This window comes from Porites lutea, chromosome 3 (genome assembly GCF_958299795.1).
Source record: "Porites lutea chromosome 3, jaPorLute2.1, whole genome shotgun sequence".
In the NCBI taxonomy this organism is placed as follows: Eukaryota; Metazoa; Cnidaria; class Anthozoa; order Scleractinia; family Poritidae; genus Porites; species Porites lutea.
This window is the reverse complement of record NC_133203.1, coordinates 34,903,045-34,924,664: the sequence shown is the minus strand read 5'-3', so window position 1 is coordinate 34,924,664 and position 21,620 is coordinate 34,903,045. Positions and strand designations below refer to the sequence as shown.

At 38.5% G+C, this 21,620-nt stretch overlaps 2 protein-coding genes across 2 annotated transcripts in view; both read right to left on the bottom strand.

Annotated features, from left to right (window-relative positions):
- The window catches only part of LOC140932201 (uncharacterized), a 214,225-nt gene that overhangs the window by 45,824 nt on the left and 146,781 nt on the right, over window positions 1–21,620 (bottom strand). The window lies entirely within an intron of this gene.
- Window positions 6,121–7,847, bottom strand: LOC140931016 (uncharacterized). Its single transcript, XM_073380762.1, has 2 exons — window positions 7,452–7,847; window positions 6,121–7,318 (listed from the first exon to the last, which is right to left on the bottom strand). Exons 1-2 carry the CDS (start codon window positions 7,696–7,698, stop codon window positions 7,083–7,085), a joined length of 483 nt encoding a protein of 160 aa, XP_073236863.1. The 5' UTR covers window positions 7,699–7,847; the 3' UTR covers window positions 6,121–7,082.

Sequence of the window (21,620 nt, the reverse complement as noted above, 5' to 3'; positions counted from 1 at the left end):
TACGCGCCTCGCTGGTTCCCTACCATCTCATATCCAACGCACACTGGTGGAATAATTGTTAATTATACCGAGGAAATCGTTATATAGAGGTTCTACTGTATTTCAGGTGAGAACACTCCCCTCTCATTAATGACTGTCCTCTGCTAGATTCCTCAGGCAACTTCATATGTGGTCGGCCTGGTTGAGTTTTGTTGCTCTTACCCTTATTCCGCCATCGCAGCCAAAAAAATACATCGCTCCCACGTTAATCCCGCCAGCTGCGCAGGGTAAATTTGAGCCAGAATGGCAGACAAAGAACCGCTATGTGGATGAGTTAGCGCCACTAAATCGTTATTTATTCATTTATCTACTTATTTACCTATCCCTTGTGACCCGATAAACAAATAAAAATTCCAGCGTCCAATTTGTCTGAATGGAAGTGGAAGGTGGCACGAAATTTTCAGTTACATTGATTTCTTTTAAATTCATCTGGGAATAACTTTATCTGTTATTTAAAACATGAAGCACCCAATATTTCATTCCGTCTAAATCAAGAGAGAATGAGCTGTCCCTCTTAGTCTAAATGGTATACTTCCCACTGCTTACAGGGCAAACACGGCAATACCTTTTTTATGCTGAACCTGATACAAAGGAGGTACTGTTAACTAAGGTGGTTTTGTGCACCCGTGTGTAAAAGAAGAATTCAAATAAGAAATTAAAGGACTCACAGCCACAAATCAGGTCAATTAACCCTGATTTTTCAGTCGACCAGCCAGTAATGTTGTTCATTCCAGTGCATTTATAAGCCCCGGCTTGATTTTTTTGGATATTAGCATTACGGAGAAGGGAAGTTAAGGTATCCTCTCGATCGAGCTGCTCTGAGATGTAAAAACCTTCAGATCCGTTGATGATCTGTTTGTTACTTGGATTGTACCAAACTACACGAGGACGAGGCCATCCCTTAAAGGTACACATCAGTTCCATTTCTGTCGTGTCAGGATAGTAGTCAACGGGAGAACTTGTCTTAGATACTCTCTTAACAGGAACTGAGAAGGAATTCTTCGTCTTAATTTCAAAGCTCGTAAGTCATGCACCCAGTCACTTAAACTAGGGAGCTTAAGTGACCCACTCGAAAGCCTAAGCTCCTTTGGCCACTGCGCACATTTCACCTTTAATCAGGATTTACGTAATTTGCTGGTTTTCTTCTTCTTGGTTTTGTAATATATTTGTAATTTTTATAGCAACCTCTTGAATTAGTGGAAAAAAATATCAAAATCTGAAATGGAAAAATCTGAACCACCACGACGTCAACGTCAAAACACAAATGGTTTTAACATGAAAACAATAGTTGCTGCACATGCGTCAAGCTTCTTATAGTACATTTCTTTGACGTTGACTGCACGACTATGAAGTGAAACCTCCTAATCAAGGAATACGACGTTTGATAGAGAAAGTGAACATACGACGACAAAATCTCCTTTTTCTTTCTGATCCTGAATAAAGTCCTTAAGAATTCAACTCCGAGATAAATCGCCTACATTTGACAAATTAAGCAGCTCCAAATAGACGCGATAACATTTGAAACGAGGCAAATTTAAATTTTTTAGCGACATTTTCACTGCTGTCGTCGTCGTCGTTGCTTAGCTCAGGATTTTTAAGATACCTACAGTCATCGCTCTTACCGACACCTTCCAACCAACCATGTTTTACTCCATGCCTTGTTCATTTTAAATAAGCCCTTTGCAGTAAGTCACTTTTGTGGCACAAACCTGCCATGCTGGAAAGCGAGGCCCTAAGCACTGAGTCAAGCCAAACAAAAAGCTAACATCATTTGAAATGATTCCTTTGTTTGTTGTTTGTCATGTCCCTTTCCCCTCGAGCATGGCATGAGCAACTAGAGTTCAGCGGTGAACCATGTTCAAGTGAGGTGATTTAGCTGGCTATAACTTCAACCGTTTTTACACTCAATCCAACCGCAAAAATTGCCTCAGCTGAGCTTGAATCTGCCCAAACCTGTTACGAGGCATTCATAGGATTCGTTATAATCCATTTAAAAAATAAGACATAAAAAAACTGATGGCCGCATTATGATATTTTTCTCCCCATCAATTTCAGACAAGGCAAAAGGAGAACATACTCACTGGCGTATTTTATAGAAGAACATTCACGTGGCTGACTTCTATTCTTTGAATCGATTTGTTGTAAGAACAGACCGGCGTTACTGGCATTGAGGTGTTTTTCAAGATACTGCCAGGTCATGTCTTGTACTTTTCCCCCATTCTTAATCGAGCAGTTGAAAGTCACTTTAGAGTCTTTCGGCGTTACTGTACGGGTTGTTTTCTCCAAAGGAGGTTGACATTTCTGTGCACTTATTTCACAGTCTGGGTTCCCTGTGGGTGACACATCTATCGCGTAAAAAGGAAAGAATAAACAGGGAAATTCTTTATTTCATCAAATATTAGCAATTTCGCCCACCTACTCCTCCCCTAAGCCATTATTTTGCCCTAAGCGATAAGTAAGTGTTAATGTTAGCTTAGGGGAGGGGTAGGTGGGCAGTTTCCCAGAAACCTAAATTGATTCAAACATTTATTAACTAACACAAACCTCCACAGGAACTCTTGACAAACCTACCACAGGGCACCCAACCTACTATCAGAGAGGAAGCCGTCACTATCCTAGCCCATGTATGTTTTTTGGCTGGTTATTGTTCTTTGGTAAAGAAATGGGCTTTTTAAAAGATAGGTTTGCAATGGCTGATTTGTAGCCTGCGTAGCAAGCGTTTCCTCGCGAGGTTCGTCTAGAAAGCTGGGACAAGAGCAAAAAGAAAATAAAAATGAATGACGGGGAGGGGGAGGGGATAGAAGGAAACGCTTGCCCGCAAACCACACGATTTTAAAAAACTACGTTCGCACACGAACGCAGCTTCTGATTGGCGCGGTGCGGACAGTGTTGATTGATTAGCATTCGAAACATCCATCAAACCAGGTATGCTTTGTTTTCGTGCCTCACAGATCTGGTCTCATCTGATTTGTGGTCGCAGATTACAAATGCTTTGGACTGATATTTATTTGAATCGTGTTTGTGCGAAGGTTTATGAGATTAGAGTCCTCAAAGCATAATTGGAGATCGAGCAGTGGAGACTAGGGAAGGCCAATTTATTGAGAATGACGGCGTGCGGATCTGACTGGAAAAAATGGACTGTTTGGTGGAGATAACATCAGCATGAATCAGAACATCGGTACTCGACACTAGCTTAAGCCACCATGGACAAGCGATTTGTCAGCTTTTTGAAATGAAAAGATTATTTTTGTTTATTGGAAATTTCGCGGCATGTATTGTAGAGAACGTTTCGACGCAGGCTGAAGAGCAGCCGCTCTGCAAAACTTATACCCGGCGGAGTGAATTGTTCCGGACAACTCATTTTTGACGTGTCGACAAGGTTTCAGACGAGATAAAGCCACACAATAAAAAACAAGAAATTCAACAGCAATCTATCAGAGTTTTAACTTTCTTTTATCATAAATCTTTTTTATTTTCAGTTCTTGCAATCGCCTGCAACGTGTTCTATTAGAGAACAAAGCAATTTTACAAATCTGGTAATCCAGTACCCTGGGTGCCAGAGGCTTTTTCTTGCGCAGTCGCTGCGCCTCTCGTGTCTTCGGCCTTCGGCCAAACACGTGTCGGCCTGCGGCCGACGAAGCGAAGCTCCCCGTCGCACGCGAGAAAATACCTCTGGTACCCAGAGTAGTAATCCAGGGGTAATCTGTTCGTTACACTTCTATTTTGACGAGCTACCAATTTACAAATGAACCGAACCGTGAAATCTCAAGGGGCGTTTTCCAGAATCGTGGGGTTTGCGGGCAAGCGTTTCCTCTTCTCCCCTACCCCTACCCCTCCCTCTTCCACTTCTTTTTTGCTTCCGCTCTAACTTTCGCGCAATAACTCGATTGGAAACGCTTGCTACGCAAGCTAGCTGATTTGACACTCAGTCTTATCAACAAATGATCGGAATAATTAATCCTACTGATGGTTGAAAAAGAAGCAATGATTATTATATTTAAAGTTATTTTAAATATTTAATTTTAAAAAGATCAATAATTAAATTCAAGTAGCTTTTGCAATACTGTAATACTTTGTTAAAGTAATGCAAATACAACATATTGTTGTTATTGATCGAAACTATTTTCGTCCTGATCAGTAATAAACATTAATGAATTATTTGATTTCCTTAATTTCCGAGGCATCATACACGGATGTTTTTTTAGTCAAGGCAAGAATTCAGAAACAACAAGGAATTAGCTTCTGGATTGAAAACAAAATTATTTCCGCCTATGAACGCTCCACGGAAAAATCGTGAACCACCGCAGTCCTTTGATCGCCTATAATGTACATGTAGCCGAATTTTTGAAAACGTTCCTCAAAAAGGTCCAGAATATCCCCAGCGGTTTGAATTTTCATAGGAGACTTGCCATCTTGGTTGGTCTCATCGTCAAGCTCAGACCCTGAACTAACTATATATTACTGATCACTGTGTCCCTATAATATATAAAATTTGTATATATGTTTTGATGTAGATTAGGTTAGTTCAGTTCTTAAACACACGACCCCACAAGCTTTTATATCTTTAAAAATTATTGTGTTTAATTAAAGATTATGTAAATATGCATGTAACAGGTGTTGGGAACGTAGCGAAAAAATAAGAGAAGAGGCAAGGTGAATATTTAGAGTGAAGATTGGGATTTAGTGTACCAAACTCTCTCGGCCAACCGCTCCAGCACGATGTTCGATATGTCTGTGAGCGATTTGTTCCAGCACTGTGCAGTTGCCAGAGTTGCCGTTTCTACGATGCCAGATACTCCATTTTTATACCTATCCGGTATAGTGACGACAGAACCTTACCCTTTTTCCTCACTAACACAGTCTCCGTTGCAGTTCCCACCGAAATCATCAATGACTTCCTTGTTAACTGATGTTGAATGAGGTGGATATAGGTAGTAGATATTCTTTTGACTTGCTATACAAACTGTATCGTTTATATTTGTTTTGTTGTTCTGATCATATTTAACGAAAAGCAGGTGAATTGAGTTTAACATGCAACGAGCAATGCCACGTCGAGGCTGTAAGATGACATTCTTCATTCGTGCCTACATTTTAGCGCGTTGGGAAGTTGATCAAGAAGCAAAATACAACTACAAAAAAAAAAGAAAAAAGAAAAAAGAAAACAAACAAATAACTAAAACAAAAAACAGTGAATGACCTTGCGGGATATAATCAGCTATATATAGTATATAGTGATTTTGTTCGCGAGAAATTTATTGCCGATCGAATTTTCCTGTCATTTAGCATGACAATCGCCCGTGAATCTTTCTTCCCTATTAACCGGCGCCCCGGTTTATATAAACGCCTCAAAAATACAAAAACAAAACAGGCAGCTAATAGCCACAACCCGACTTAACCCGATAAAAATCTGAAAGCAAACTGGTCAACTCTTCGCTTTTTGGAAAAAGATTCGATAAATATATAACAATTATTCACCGAAGTGGAGGTGGCTATTTAACAATTATTCCTCGAGCCCGAATGGGCTCTGAGTCAATAACCCTTGAGGTCGAAGCCAGAATGGGCTATTGACTCAGAGGCCATGAGGGGGAGATTTAACAATTATTCCTCGAGCCCGAATGGGCTCTGAGTCAATAGCCCATGAGGCCGAAGGCCGAATGGGCTATCTCAGAGGCTATGAGGGAGAGAGGAATAATTGTTAAATAGCCACCTCCACTTCGGTGAATAATCTTTATATATTTATCGAATCTTTTTCCAAAAAGCGGAGATTTGACCAGTTTGCTTTCAGATTTTTATCGGGTTAAATCGGGTTGTGGCTATTAGCTGCCTGTTTTGTTTTTGTTTCTTCATATAACTCGTGTAAATAACATCCCAAGGACAAATTGCATCGAGCTGAGATAGTTAGTCAGTTAAATGGATACGGGAGCCTAGTTGTAATGTTAATATCTTCTCAACAGCTGTTTCAATTGTAATATGTCCTCCGAGGAGCCTAGTATCTTAGAAACTTTGAAAAGCTTTGATGCCAGGGATTGCTGTTTCAACGCAACAAGGTTATTCAACATCGTCACTTTCAGACTGGGTGTTAAGGGGGGAGTCTGGTTACATTTTGAGCCCAAATTTGTCACAGATTGTCAAGCACATAAAACACCAGCTATTTTATGTATCTTCATAGAATTTTTCATGCAAATAGACCAGCCCACAGTCTAATGTGGCATATGGTTTACATCCCATGATAAGCAAATTTATGGTTAATTATTAACCAAGTTCTTCATGGAGGCTTTTTTCCACCAATTTCATGCCCCCATACTTTTTTTTCTTTTCTATTTACAAAGTAACCATGATATTTTTCACAATAACACTACACACACTCTCCTACAAACCTATTGAGCGATTTCGGTTTTCAGCAAATTGTGTTGCCAAAGCAACGGCATAATTTTGTAAAAAGTTCAACCTGGAATATCATCAACTGTATTCATCAAAAATAAAAAAGCCTCAATAGGTTTGTAGAACAGCCTTTCATAAGTAACTGAGCCAAATTTGGTAGAAAACGGATAAAACCAAAGAATAAAAATCTAAGGGGGCATAAAAAAAACTCCGCGAAAATGCCTTTTTGAGAAAAATGCAGCTTAAAATTTGGCAAGCAAAATCAGCAGTGTAACATTCACTAAAGGAAGCTACCACTAGTAAATTAGTAAAAGGAGACCTCATTGCAGTATCAGCACATCATTTTCTAGATATAAATCACGATTTCTATCTCTTTTTTCTCTTTCTTGCTGGTTCTGTGGCAACAGTCAGTTCATTGAAAGCACCGGCACCGTATGTTGTGCCCTCCTTTTGTCGCTGTTGTTCCTCGTCTCTTTGCTTTGCTTGTCTGCGAGCAACTCTGTATTTTTTATGCTGATCCTGGATACTTTTTTCAGCCTTTATAATTCGCTCAGAGTCTCTTCTGCTGCTTTCCTTTCTGGTGTGAGCCCCAACAGCTAACCCAGCCCTTACCATGCCATTTGTGCTTTGGGCACCTAATCCACACTAATGAATTCACAGACTCATTTGCATTTTTGGGTATAAAGCCTGGAAGACAACGTGCCAAACCCCATTTCGCTGGCAGCATAAACCACTCGGCGATTTACATCCTTCCCTTGCACAGTTCTAGGGCCGTTGTCTAAGGAATTATGTTCACCAGTACCCAGAAATTCTGTCAGACCGCAGTCATCACAAATAGCATATATGCTGCTGCTGAGGCCAAATCGGCTTGTGCTTATTTCTCGAAGTTCTAGATGGCCTACAACAACAACAATAAAGAACATAACTAAGTGATGACGACGCCGGACGACAACAGCAACAATAGAAGCACGTTTTATAATATATACTATGAGAATTGCGAAAGTAAAAATAACTGAAAATGATGATCTCACCGGAAGCACATTGCGAATTTGAATGAATCCTTCTTGCAAATTCTTTGAGACTATCCATGGACACAAGACGGTATCCTTCTGGTATCTCACATTTTGGATCTATACTTTCATCGGAAGAGCTTTCTGTGTATTCAGCACCAATTTTTCTCAGAGAAGCCGAAGCAGCAGGCGGTGGAATCTGTTTACTCACAACATCATCTTCACCGACAAACGCGATTTCAGTAGCAGCGTTTCTCGCCAGTTCCATGGGCACTTTCTTTTGTTTTTAGACTCCCTTGAATTTTGATTTCTTTTTTTGACAATTCTTTTTCAGTACGGACTGTTTTCGTCCGATTTTTCCTCCTTTTGGCATCGCGTTGTGCGAGAGATTCACATGGAGTCAATACGAAGAGCGAAATAACAGCCGGGCCTTCCAAGTTTGGAAATACTGAACAGGGATGGTCTTGGAAGGGACTACAGGAACAAACGAACCGGGATGGATTCTTTTTGTACAGTGCTCAGGCCTTATTTTCTTGGCCGCGCGTTGATCTTGCCCGGCTACTTCGGCGAACATGTTCACGGTCTTTTTGGATTATATCCTTCGAGTTTGTCAAAGTCTGTGGGATCCGTTTCTCTATCTGGGAAAGCTTCATTGGTTTCTATATCGCTGTTATTCTATTTCTACTCTCCTGACTAGTTTTTTTTTTTTTTTTACTTGCTTCAGTTGTAACTTGTTTTTCGTGCAATATCTGTTGTTTAACGGGTAAATTATTGCTAAGTTTACAACTGAACAGAAGGGCTCTTTGGATACTTTTCTTACATCGTTTCCACAAGCATATGATTTTATTTTCTCAGTGCTGACTTTCCAGTTCAAAGGCGTCTGGAACTGGGGAGGGCGGGGGGTGTCAACAAAGTTTTATACTGGGACGCTCCGCTTTGAGGTCCAACTCTAAACCTTTTATTTCCCTGTTATCCACGTCAGTGAAGACTTAATTAAAATTTAGTCGAAAGGGGGATGGAGGGGTGAAGGTAGAAAGGAAGGGGAAAAGGGAGGGAGATTGGGGTCCCCGTTTTCGCGTTCTTTTCATAAATACAGATGTTTGCCTGAAAAAAATTCCCGCTATAACGGACTCTTGCTAATGAGGACAGTAACTCAAGGTCCCTACAGTGTCCGCTATAAAGAGAGTTGACTGTAGAACTGCAAAGAAAGTAGCTTCTTTTCACTTCTCATAACCTCAAAGTTGTAACATTGCATACGAAGAACTTGGAGTTCTTTTTCTTTCAAAAATATTTTCCTTCTAGATCAGTCGAGGAATGACTAGCCCTGTTCTCTTGATTCTTGGGGTAATATGGGAGCCTTGTTTCTTTTAATTTTTCTTTTTTTTTTTTGAAAAAAAAAGGGTGAAAATAATGTTTTGGGTTTACTTATAATCAAAGCGTACAGAATATATCATTTTTACCGGATTACTTACAAAGATAACCTACCTTGGATCCAAAGATTCATCAAAGAACAAAGTAAAAGGACTTTAAGGAAACGAAGTCTGGGATCTTTTCGTACGTAGTCTTTCTCCATGTCTTTAGCCTGTTTTTCCATTTGCGTGCGAAGTGCTTTTGTGCCAGTAGAACTTCCTCAATATTTTAATTGACTGCCTTTCTTTATAAAAGAGCCTCTGAGTAAACCTTTGATAAAGATTGTTATCAGATTAATGATTAATGCCATATATTTTTAGAAATTATTTGGAAAAGCGCATATTAATGTCTTGACTGTAAATCTTTGTCTGGAGGGGAGTCTTGTTGCAAGTTTTTTTTTTTTTCAATTCAGGTGTAAATTAAACAAGGTGTTTGTGGAAATATATTCAGGTTGAAACGAATTGCGTTGAATACCTTTCAAAACACAACGGACATTGGAATTTATTATAGTCCAACCAATGCTACAACCTCGGACAAAACCTGTTGAGAAACAACCCCGTCGAGAATTATACATGTTGGTTTTTATAGCAAAACAACTTTGAATAGGGGATGTGGAGGGGGCTTTCTTTTTCTGTTAAGAGGAGATGTTTGTGTGGCGCAAAATTTAGAAAATAGAAGGAACTGTCTCAACAGTTTTGTTTGAGGTTGTACTGCCAATTACAATCTGTCAACTTTGGGTGGGGTATGGGGGGTGGGGAGGAGAGGGACGTAGTATCTAATATGTGCAAGTAAAGCAGTAAGTGACATGAATAACAAAATAATAAAATACTAGATATAATAATAAATGATATGCACTATTTGCCTTCTACTTCTATTAGTAGCTGAAGCTGTATTTTTCACCGAAATTTATAGACAAGGAAAAAAAATTGAACTCATTATTCAGCATTTGCACCTATCGCAATATTCAAATGAAAATAAATGTGGGCTTGCGTGTCAATATCTTATGCATTATCAGCTTGCTCTATGACTTTAGGTAATTACCTTTGTTTGTTTGGCAGTTGTCAAAATTGGTTCTTCATTTACCCAGGCTGGAACAGACAGCTGCTTAACAGGTAACCTTATGGTTTCATCTTTCGACTTAAAGAATATATAGCGAAAACACAACTTGAGGAACTTTTACAATGACGTCAGAGAAAGGGAACGTCATTGGTACTTTAGCAGATGTTTCAATGTTGTTTGGTTCCCACGGAAAGAGAACCGAGACCACCACATCGAACATCTTAAAAGTATCCCAGTGAAAAAGTAAGAAATAACTTACTACACCAAATTTAACAATTCAAACCGCTTCTTAAGTGCTTGAATCCTATTATTTCTCCTTCTTTGACATTGTTCTCGTCTTTGGTTCGACTGATTTGGCTGAGATCACGTACGTATGAAATCGTAAAATCATTTCGAATATCTTTATCATTAGTTCCTTTATAATATTTGTGATAAGAAAAACGACAAAAGGGTCGATGGAAATTGTCGTAATCGTAAGTTCAAGTTCAGACACTGATAAACTCAGTGGTCCAATCAATTTCTTTTAATTAGAAATTTACGGGAACTGAAAATCCAAACATAATGAAGTGATGGAGAAAAGCAGGAAGTGGCTTTAAGTGATATCCTGATATTAATCACTGTTGCACTGCTGAAAGGTAAACAGTCACCTAATGGACTTGCGCATTTGATATTATTTATGAGCTGACGGACTTGAATATCAAAAGATACACGCGTGAACCAGAAAGTGATAAACACATCCCTTGCAATATCGAAATCTTGTGGAGTCGAAGTTAAATTGCAAGTCAAAATCGTGATTTCCAACCCCTTACCCCTAGTCATATTACTTAGAACACTCAATTGTTTGGTACTATGGAGAATTCACCGACAACATTTTTTTGTTGAAAGCCCAACGTCGACAAATACCTCTGGATTCGAACATTCAGTAGAGGTGAGAGCTGACGCGAAGTCTGAATCCGGCCTTGTCGATGGTTTCCCCAGCATGAACATTTCTCCAGGTCGAGACCCCTACACTTTTTTTCACGTCTTTTCTCGTCTCATGACTTGTCAGCGAGTTATTACCCTGTTCTTACATAGGCTTGCATTCTACTATGTTGATGATGTAAAAATACAAACGTGTGAACATCTGAAGGATCTAGGATCACATTTTTTAAAAACGGCCTTTGGACCCTCCGTGTGGATCTAAATTCATATTAATATCGATTTTACTAAATTTGGCGCCACCGCGTTTATCATTTGGTTTTTGTTTTTGGTTTTTGACAATTGGGATCGGCTTACATAAGGTGGGCGTACAGACGGTCGGCGCTCGTACTCTACGACATAACCAAATTTTCTTGCTTTCATGAGTTACCAATTTGTCTTAGCAATGGGTCTCCACCACGCGCGCTTCGCGCGCGGGAGCTCCGCTATTAAAAGTGTTCAAGATGTACAGTACTCACTGTTGTTGCTGAATTTTGGTTACCTTTTTTCAATAAAATAGCATTACTGGCCTTTGAAGATGCCTCTTTATTGAAACATTATTTGTAACTATACTTCTGTTCTTTAGAAATATAGCATGCACCCAGCTCTTGCCTCTTGACTTGATAACTTTAAATTTATCATGACAGCCAGTAAAAATCTCGTTTACATTTTGTGCGGTGTGTAATAAATAAAACGGCCTGAACACCGTATTTTTAATCAAGTAAGTTACACTTAAGTCATCCAAATCATTTTCAACAAGAATTGATTACATTTCATAATTTGCAGAATGTTAACGATTTATCAGAAGAATTTAGTTCTTGTACTGATGATTCAGTTTACCAAATAGGTAATGATCTGACCCCGTGATATAATCTCGATTCAAGACTATTTTATTGGATATTCCCTTTTTGATACATGACCATACTCTGCCTCATTAAGGGTACTTCAGTAGAACAACTGAAAAAGTATTCTCCAAAGGAAGTAAAGGATAGTTCATTCGAATTGGCAATATTTAACTCCCTTTTTTTTTCTTTAGCAGGTGAAAACATTCTATAATCGAACCATTCAGGAGATAGGGTATACGTATACATGCATGGATTGAACTTCGCTGGTATTTTTTTTATGTACAGTGTATTCAGATGTGTATAATAAGTATACACATTTGAATAGTATTGTACATTGCATGTGCCTTAATTCATGGTAAGTAGCATACAGTACAGGCAACTTTCTTTTAACGGATACTTGGAGGCTGTTCGTATATGTATCTGTCTTTTTCCGTAACTATTGATACAATAGACAAAAATTTAGATGTTGTGCTAGCTGGTCCCAGTGTCCTGTTGAAAGCAGACTGTAAATAGTGCAGCCCAAAGTACTGGTTTCGTTAGACTATAGCTAATTCTAGTGCAGCTCAAACCGTATTAATTCGTTTACTATTAATACATTTTTATGCATTATATGACATGATATATTTATATATATATTCTCCTTATTTTAACTTTTTGCTATTATAGACTAGCCTCGGCGTATATCAGTTACTGTATTGTTTAGTTTATTCCTATCGGCCTATTCATTCTAATTTTTTACTCGTCAAATTTCCAACTGTACCGCTTTTTAACTATATTTATATATTTGTAACGACTTTCCGTTTCTTCAATAAATCCCTCGAAGAAGAACGGCTTGACCGTTCGAAATATGGGGTATACTCAAGTCGCTTTGTTCTTTGCTGTTTTGTTATTACTGTTTATAAGGTTATCTTGGCCGTACGCTTATAATATTTTTAGATATAAATAAGTTGTGTCTAATAATGTCTATAGAGAGCGTTTTGAAAACATGGTAACTGGTTTTTCCAGTTTAGCGATTCTTCAGGAGTCAGACGTCTGTGAAGGTCAGGTGAAATAGTGAGATTTGAAATAACTTGAAACTTTTTTACGATTAATATTAATCTACATTTTTGTCGGCGGTTATAAACGGTAGCCATAGTCATACGTTGCTCCAAATTTTTTTAAAGTTGCTGGGCTTTTCCAAAACGTTGCTAAAAGGTTGCTCCTTAAGTAAAATCAATAATAAACAATGATTAAAATAAAATTATTAATTTTGGTTAACGCATCTAAGGAGGATGACGTTTAAATGTACAGCAACCTTTTGTTTTCCTACAAAATCAGACTACTATACCTTTTTACATATAGGTAATCTGAACGCTATTTAGGTCTTTCCTATAACAATATCTTTCTCATAGTCTTTCTTTTGTTAGTATAGAAAAATTCTATATTTACCGTTATGCGTTTTGAGGTGACAGTTGTGCAAGTGTATTCTCCTGTTTTGTTACGGTCCTTTTTTTTGCGAGGCAGAGAAGTCAGAGTTGGAAAGTTCTTCCTCTGAACTACTATGTTTCGATGTTTGTCACTATTTAAGAAAATTTGAATTTATTTGTGAACCATTGACCGAGGGTCTCAATGGGGTTAACCGATAGGCGTAAAAGGCCAAAACTTTAGTCGATAGCAGTAAAAAAAGAAAAATTTTAACCGTTAGCCGTAATTAGGGTAAAAAGAGTTAACCGTAAAAAAGCATTTGTTAATTTTAAGGAAGGTGCTAAACTCACCTATGACCGGTTGCGTTTCTTTTTTCGCGGCTACTTGGCTTTTTCACGATCTTTTTCAAATGAACTGTTATGTCTGTTATCAGGGATGATCCCTTTCAACAAATGTTACTTGACGAAGGTGGCGTTGGGATTTTCGGTTTTGGCCATTTTTTTAGGTCGGTTTTTCGGTTTTTGCACTGAAAAACTTCGGTTTTTAGGTTTTGATGCCCGTTGCGGTTTCCTGTTTTTCGGTTTTTTAGCACCCGGTTTTATGGCAAAAATAAAGCAGGTTAGATTCCTCTCTGGGTCTCTGTGCTGTCCGGATGTTAGGCTATTTTATCTGTTTCTATTTTACTGTCAATGCAGGTCAAATTGCAATGTATGATTCTGGATTTTTGATTGAGGTTTACAGCAGCCTGTGCTAGGCTCTCGGTCAGTGTAGATGAGGGAAAAAAGTGAACGAGAAGCGAAAGGAGCACGGGAGCAGCGAAAACGTGAGTGAGCGAAAAACGGCGGGAAGGGAGAAGGGGAGAGCCTGTAGCATCTCCTTAAATACCTTAACCTGAGATCAGGCTCAATTTTCGTTTCGCTTTTTAGATAACATTCCTGCGGGCAAGGCGAAACGAAAACAGAGCCTGATACAAACCTTCCACGAAAAGTCTGCCGCCCACTTTTTTGATTGATTGACATTTGCTGAATCAGCCAACCAAAATTACTTCCGTTGCTTGTTTTTTTAGTATGCAAATTTTTCATATGTGGGAAAACTGCAGACTCGCTGACTAAAAAAATAGCTTTTACCTTTTTAATTTTTTAAACCAAAAATAAAACAGTCAGCACAGTCACTTTTAACTTCTTACGAGATTAAAAGAGATCTAGAAGGTTGTTTATGTTGGTTTATGTTATGTAGAAGTTAAAAAGTTTTCGAAAAGACGGCGACACGATGTTCAGGTTTTAAAACATCTTTCGACCGCTTGAGGTTTCAACCCGGAAAAATAATCGGGACACTGGAGCTGACACAAACCATACCGTAAACTTTCGCTCATAAACCGTCCCCCGACCCCCACTTATAGGCCATCCCGCCCCGGGGGCCCCAGCCATTAGCCCATCTACTTGTAAACAAAAACATACATCCAGTTATAAGCCCTTACGAACCTCCTCCTTTACTGCGGATCCTGTTTTAAACAGTCTAACTTTTTAACTCCATCAGATGGTACCTTTTCCATCCTATTGATCATTGATAGTTATGTTAAAAGTTTACAGCCACTGGGTTTCTTTTTGTTTACTGGTGTCGCCATCAAAGAATTGACATCTCCGACATCTCTCCATCACTGGATTTGTCAAAAACACTCTCACTACGGTGTTTAACATGAGCAGAATCACATTCACAGTCCTCACATTCAGAGCTATTGTCAAGGTCTCGCCTTACATTCAGAGGAGGCAATGATGACAGAAATGGAATTTATTCATCTCTTAAGGAGGTAATTTCCGACGCCATTTCGTTTGTTAATCCTTTGCACGGCACTCTTGCAAAAAATGCGCGCGAGAGTCACACGAGATGGCACAAACTGTGCTAAAAATAGCACATTTAATGGCTATGATATATAACCCATCTCTGGAGAAGGTATCCAGTTACGGTCTCATACCCCGACTTATATATATCGCTCCTGGTAGCGTATAAAAAAGTAATTTTGAACTTTTCTTCAGTATGTTATAAACGTAATTACAAACTACAAACAAATTACAAATTACAAACTTGAGCGTTGGTTATGATCTAAAAGTTTAATTCATAAGACAGTTACGTACCATACCTGATTTAGCTACCCATAGGTTGCAATATGTTACATATGTCAATATAGGAAGTGGAACACAGAAGGCAGTACGTTTTAATTCCCCCTGGGGGAGGGGTGGGGCTTTCCACAAGTTGCTCCAGATTTCCTAAAAAGTTTCCCGTTTTTTTGTCAAAAAGGTGCTAAAAGAGAGTCAAAAGTAATTCAGAAAAAACATTACCTTCTTTTTTGTTGCTCTCTTCCTTTATTTAGTCTGATGCAAAAACATGCAAATTGTACAACAAAAGTAAGATTTCTAAGCATTTTTCTGCAATTTCGCAGCACAATTAGCGTTGCTAGATATAGTCCAGTCAATCTAGGCATTTTTGAGGCTCAACATCAAACTAATTGCAACAATTTTTTTTTTTCAACGCCATTAAAGTAAGGGTGGCGTATTTAGCAATATACTAAAAATCCGCCAAAATCCGTTCGGTGGAACATGTCAAAATTGAGCATTAAAAATTTTGAGCTCTTAAAACAGGACACCCACGTTAGTTGAAACGAAAAATGCAAAAAAAAAATGTGCTTGTTACTTTTCCGGAAAACTTACTGCGTTTTTCACAAACATGAGAACTCTTAAAGTTCAAAAGTCGCCTTCACAATTGCGTTTTTTCGCAAACAATCACAAACAACGAACCTTCAAACACAGAAACACACAAAACGGATCGAAATCCACCAATCACAAATCACAAACCTTGACCTTTTGAACCTGTTAAAGATGATTGACTGCAGCGAAAAACGCAATCGTCAGTTGGCTTTTGAACTTCAGAATTCGCATGTTTGTGAAAAGCGCAGTAAAAAGAAAAAAAAAAAGCTGCTTTGTAAGAAGTGCTTCTTTTTTGTACAAAAGATCAATTTTAAACACGGTTGGCTATTGCATAGGAAGCCCGTGCTCCGTTCCAGGAAGCCCAAAATAACAGGGGGTTTACAATATAATAGACCGAACTGCTAGCTGTAAAATTACAACAAATTTAGTTGTCAGGCTTTAAATCTGAAAAATGAAAGCCGTTACGGCCAAAATAGAGCTCCCCCCTCAGACAGTCAAAGAGATGTCAACACAAAAAGTAAGAGCGCAGTCGATGATTTTTTTTTCTTCTCATCCTTTCTTTCTCCTTGCTCTTTCTATTTTTTTTCCCTTTTCCTTTCCTTTCCTTTTTCTTTTTTTCCTTTGCCTCCGGCTTTTGGTCTTTTTCTCAGTCAAACGACTGCAATTTCCTTATGCACGTTTTCAAAAATCTAGCTAGATAATATTTTGGCTTTAACGGTTAACCATACGTTAATTTTCGTTAATGTGCCGACATCTGCGAAATGTAAGGATTTATTTTTGAAGCTTTTCGTTTTCTTCTTTTTAAAAGTGAATTGGAGCGGAGGGGAGTATATTTTTACTAATTCTTTACGATGCACAACAATCAAGGCAACGTTTTTAAGTGGTTAAATCTCCAATGCTTATGAACGCGAAGGAAAAATGCTATTACCTTCGCCAAGAGAATAATGAAGGATAAACGAATATTCATCGCATGCTATGAGAACTTTGTTTCCAGAAAAGTTTGTTTCACTTAAACGAAATAGTATAATTAGGAAGCAGTTTATGAGGGAAAGATTGAATCTGGGTAGCCAAGGCAATGCATATACAAAAATATCTTGTAAGAGTCTATGGAGTGATGTAAACTCCCCGCGCAAAGCATGATTCGTGCAACCCAGCCAGACCGTTAACATGCAGTGAGTTCAAGCCGTGTTACGCAACGGTCATCCGAGGAGAAACACAGGCTCCGCAAAAAGAGGTGAGCCAGAAGATGTCATTTCATATGTCTAGTACTGACTTTCTCGCCTTCATTGTCCACTGCAATTATTTTCTGACATATAGGATCCCATGAAGGTTCAGGGTTCAGGGTAGTTCTCACAAAAAAAAAAAAAAGACTCAAGCAGGGAATGTAAACGCCTTGAGACGATAGAGCGATTAAAGGGACACAGTCAGCTATGTGACTGCGCTGACCTGGACACTACTTTTGTCAGTTTGAAAAGCGTTTACCTCAACCCGAAATCAAACGTACGCGTTGGCAATGAGCATGTACATCAGCTGACTGTGTCCCTTTAAGCTACTTATTCATTTCACCAACAAATGTAGGACTGCCACAGAAAATAAAACCTGAACACGCAGATGGACTAAACTACATCTGAGACTCGCTACAAAAAGAAAATTAAAAAAAAAAACGATCACACTGCGCCTGGTTTGCTGTATTTCCCTAGCAACAGAATCGGCCAGCGGTGTAATGAAAAGCGCAAAGCGTTACGATCTAGCAAGAATCAAATAATTAAAAGGACTCTTCAGAACAATATTTCTTCACTCATATTATAAGGTATAATAGACGAAAGAAGGTTGCGCGTGTCGCAAGAAAAAAAGAAGAAAGACGCCAGTTTTTGATCACACATATTGTGTCAAAGGTTTGAACATACCTACTTCGCAAAACCTGATTAGGCCATCGTTCATGGCGTCGCAAACATTTAGTCCCAAGTATCCTGCAGCATGGATGCAAATTTAGTAGTTTACTGATGGTGAACAGTTTGATGTGATATCAGTAAAATACCAGTCATTAAAACTGCTAAAATACATACTGCAGTTCTGCTATTGAACGAAAATAACTGATTTATAAAATGAAATTAAAAATAATTCATATTTTTAACCATGTTAACACAGACAGCCTACTGATTTCCTTTTGAAATACTGTCATAGAAAAAATTCAAGCTTGGAAAAGACAGGCGCGTGCCTGGGTAACCTGTGCAAAGCCATCAAGACAAAAAAATAACCCAGGTGTTTCTTACACATTTATTCGGAGTCTTTTAAAACAACACTACCCAAAATACATCAACGATGTTGTATCTTAGATTCTTAATTAAGATCTTTTGTCTGAATTTGGGATTTTCCTGAAACTGAGTTTCCTGTGGTAAAAGTTGAAAATCTTTATTATTGCCTATTTTAGTCATGTTTCACCGAACGGATTACGGCGGATTTTTAGTAAGCTGTTAAGTAGCCATCCAAAAATTAAATGGTGTTGAAAAAAATTCTGTGGCAATTAGTTTGATGTTACTCCCACAATTTGACGGGACTAATAACTCTATCCGCAATCAGGAGCCCTTAAACCACAATAAAAACCCAAAAAATGTATGGGTAAAGACTACACATCAATATATTAATATTAATCTTGTAAAAATTCTAGTATGAGCCATTAAAATTGTTGAATGACCTTCTTCATCTGAGACACTAGTGTTAGTCGAGTATGAATCGTCGTCCGTCATTTTGAATTTTGTTTTGCTCCAGAGGTGAGGATCTGGCTCCTTTTTCATAGGAAATTCATAAATTGTCTACTAAAACACTATGTAATATGGAAGCAAGACCACTTTATGCACTAAAAGCTGCTCAGATATCTCAGAATTGGTAAAAAACTATAGAGAAATTGTTCAGAAATTATGCAAAAAAATTGCTTGAAACGAAAAAAGTTGCTCGAATACTAGAAGTTGCCAAAAAACTGCCAAGCAACTTGAATGAAGAAAGCCCTAGGGACGGGGGGAGGAAAGACTGCTCAATAAAGCTTTGTTTGGAGAGTCTCCGCCCCGAGGTCCAATCCCTTACCCTATGTATACCATTTTTGACAAGAGGTACCCCTTTGGTGTATCTTCCATTGAAAAATTGTACCCTTTTCACATATCTGCTTCATGAGAATAAATCGATAAGAAAGGTGGTCTTCCGGTCATTTTCGAGTAACCTTCAACTGAATTTTCATGTAAATGATATTGCCATAAGGCGTGTTTCTTCGAAGCATTTTAATAAAACGTGTACATGTCCTTCTATAGCGTTTTTTTTTCCAGAATCGCTGTGAGTGGTGTGGTTGTTTTCCATGTGCTTAGGTTCTCGGAAAATCCGGTTGAAATGTAAATGGAACACGTCTTGTCGGGTCGTTCTACCATATCCAAAAGGACAGGAACTGATGCTGGAATGTTCCAAAAGGAAATTTCATTCGTTAGCACATTTCTTTTAAAGAAACTGATACCGTTCCAGGCTTTGGCGGAGACTTTTCGGTGAAAGCAAATCCCGAATGGAAATACATTACTCAAATTACTCGAGTTAGGGGATCGCATTTTCTTTGCACAAGGACCATAAATGAAGGGAGAAAGCGTATATGTAAATGAAGATTCCTAATTTAAAAAACGGACCAAGAAAACGAAGGTAATAAGGTGATTATCATATGGCTTTCTTTCTGTAAAAAGCAAACACACAAACAAACAAAACAAACTAAAGAAATAGGCATTTGCCCAAAAGTTTTTTTTGCTGACGTTAACACTCACAGATTTTCGAGCAAAAGAGAGACTGTTTGCAGTCTACTCCCTTTCAAATTCTGTCATGCAGACATGGATTTTTTCCACACTTGAGATGTAAGCTAGAGTCAATAAATCTTTTACAAGGGTAATTTAGAAGTGTAGCTACTATTTTCAGACTCTAAAGTCTATACTAAGGGCTATACTTGTTAATTTACCCTCGTAAAAGTTTCATTAAACTGACCCCTGGTGACTGACCATTCACAAATTCAAAAGTGCAAGGGTCGCTGGTTGCCTGGGTTGGGTTGCAAAAAACATCTTAAGATTAAGGGAACTCGTAACTATTATTTCAAAACAATAGGTTATTGTTCCAGAACAAAACTTAAGAGCCCTCTTATCTTAACAAGGTTTAATGCAACCTAGCCCTGGTGTCTGTGTTGGAGACCTTCTGGATCCTGAACTACTGGTACAAGCGAAGACAAAATTCAATACGAGTAAAGTGACAAAATGTCTCTCAATTTTCTGCCGCAGGTTTTACATTGCAGATGAGAGGTTAAGAGAAAACAACGACTGTTCCTTTCCTGTATTTTATTGCGACTTTTTCATCAGCATATCCATTTTACAAATTACAAATTTCAGTAATCTACAAACAGCCGAACAATCGATTAAGTAATTAATTTCTTACAGCTGGGAAAAACAACTGACATTTTTACTTCAGTATAATCGTTACGTTAAATTCTAATCCTTGCCTCTTTCATTACAAAAGTTTGATCATTTTCTACTGCTTTACATGATTATTCTCTCTTGCAGAAGTGAAAGCACTGACTCGGCTGTTTACTGAAAAAACGATTGTGATTGAATCATCACTTTATGACTTTGCTGTCCACGGCAACCCAGACGCAGCTTTATCGCATGAAGGATTTTCATGGGCTAAAGTTTGCAGCTAACCTTCAACATGCGCTATTTTTTCGAATTTTTCAGGTGAGCAGGAAGCGGACGTGGAGCGCGCGCGGCCTTCCCCTTCGCCCATGTTTCGCGCTGAAACATGTTGATCATTCACCTGAAAGCTGTTGAACTACGGTTTTCTTTCAAATTATGTTGTTGCTTCTAGTGAACAAATAAAGAAGTCCCGTTATAAACTTTAAGTAAACTGTAGTGACGTTATCAGCTCCATGTAGTTTACAGGCACTTAATATACATGCCGAATCAATGATTTAACAAAATCACGATTGGCAGGAAATAAACTAGTCTCGATAACCATGAAAGCCGACGCCCGTTTTCCTTGGCTCCCACCAAGTTAGTTTCAGCTTGTTATGAGGAGAATACAATTGGAACTTCCTCAAGCGGCTGGAAATCGAGCCTAGAGATACACATGAAATCATCATTTACAGTCAATGTTGATTCTACCAAGAAACGACAAACCAGCTAACAGTATGTTTACAGAATTATGTAATTTAGGCATTGAAATTTCTGTCCATCCGTTGCAACAGAAGAGAGGAAAAAATTCCAATGCATAAATTACATAATTCTATAAACATATTACATATTCCTATAACATATTGCATATTCCTATAAATGCTAAATTACACAATATATAAGGCTATCATATTACCTCACCCAAAATACTGTTTAAAAACAGTTAAAACTAACATTTTTTAAGTTTTGAAGCTCTGCCTACAAAAATCGCCATTATGGTTAGTGCTCCCTGAGAAAATTTGTGTGGAATCTTCTTCTTATATCTAAGGACCTTTTCACATGGAGGTGAGGGACCCCAGGTAGGTAAGGTAACCCGCTTAGGTGAGGTAACCCGCCTGTCCATATAATCTATCAGTTTAATTTGATCACGTTTACATGATAGGGGGGGTAACGCGCCAAGACGGGTAGCCCGGTCTGCCAGACCGTGTTACCCTCTCAGCCGGGGTCACATTTTGCCATGTAAACGTATCAAGGTGGGGTAACCCGCCTAGCCGGGGTCGGTTACGTGATACATCAAATTCGCGAAAACTCACTTCGGCGGTGGCTTTGCATCATTATTAAGGGTAACAATAG

Excerpts from the sequence above, each read along its gene's own strand:
- LOC140931016 (XM_073380762.1), bottom strand. The coding sequence starts at position 7,698 with ATGGAACTGGCGAGAAACGCTGCTACTGAAATCGCGTTTGTCGGTGAA. Across the intron at positions 7,319-7,451 it reads AAATTCGCAATGTGCTTCCG|GCCATCTAGAACTTCGAGAA; the intron begins GTGAGATCATCA and ends TTGTTGTTGTAG.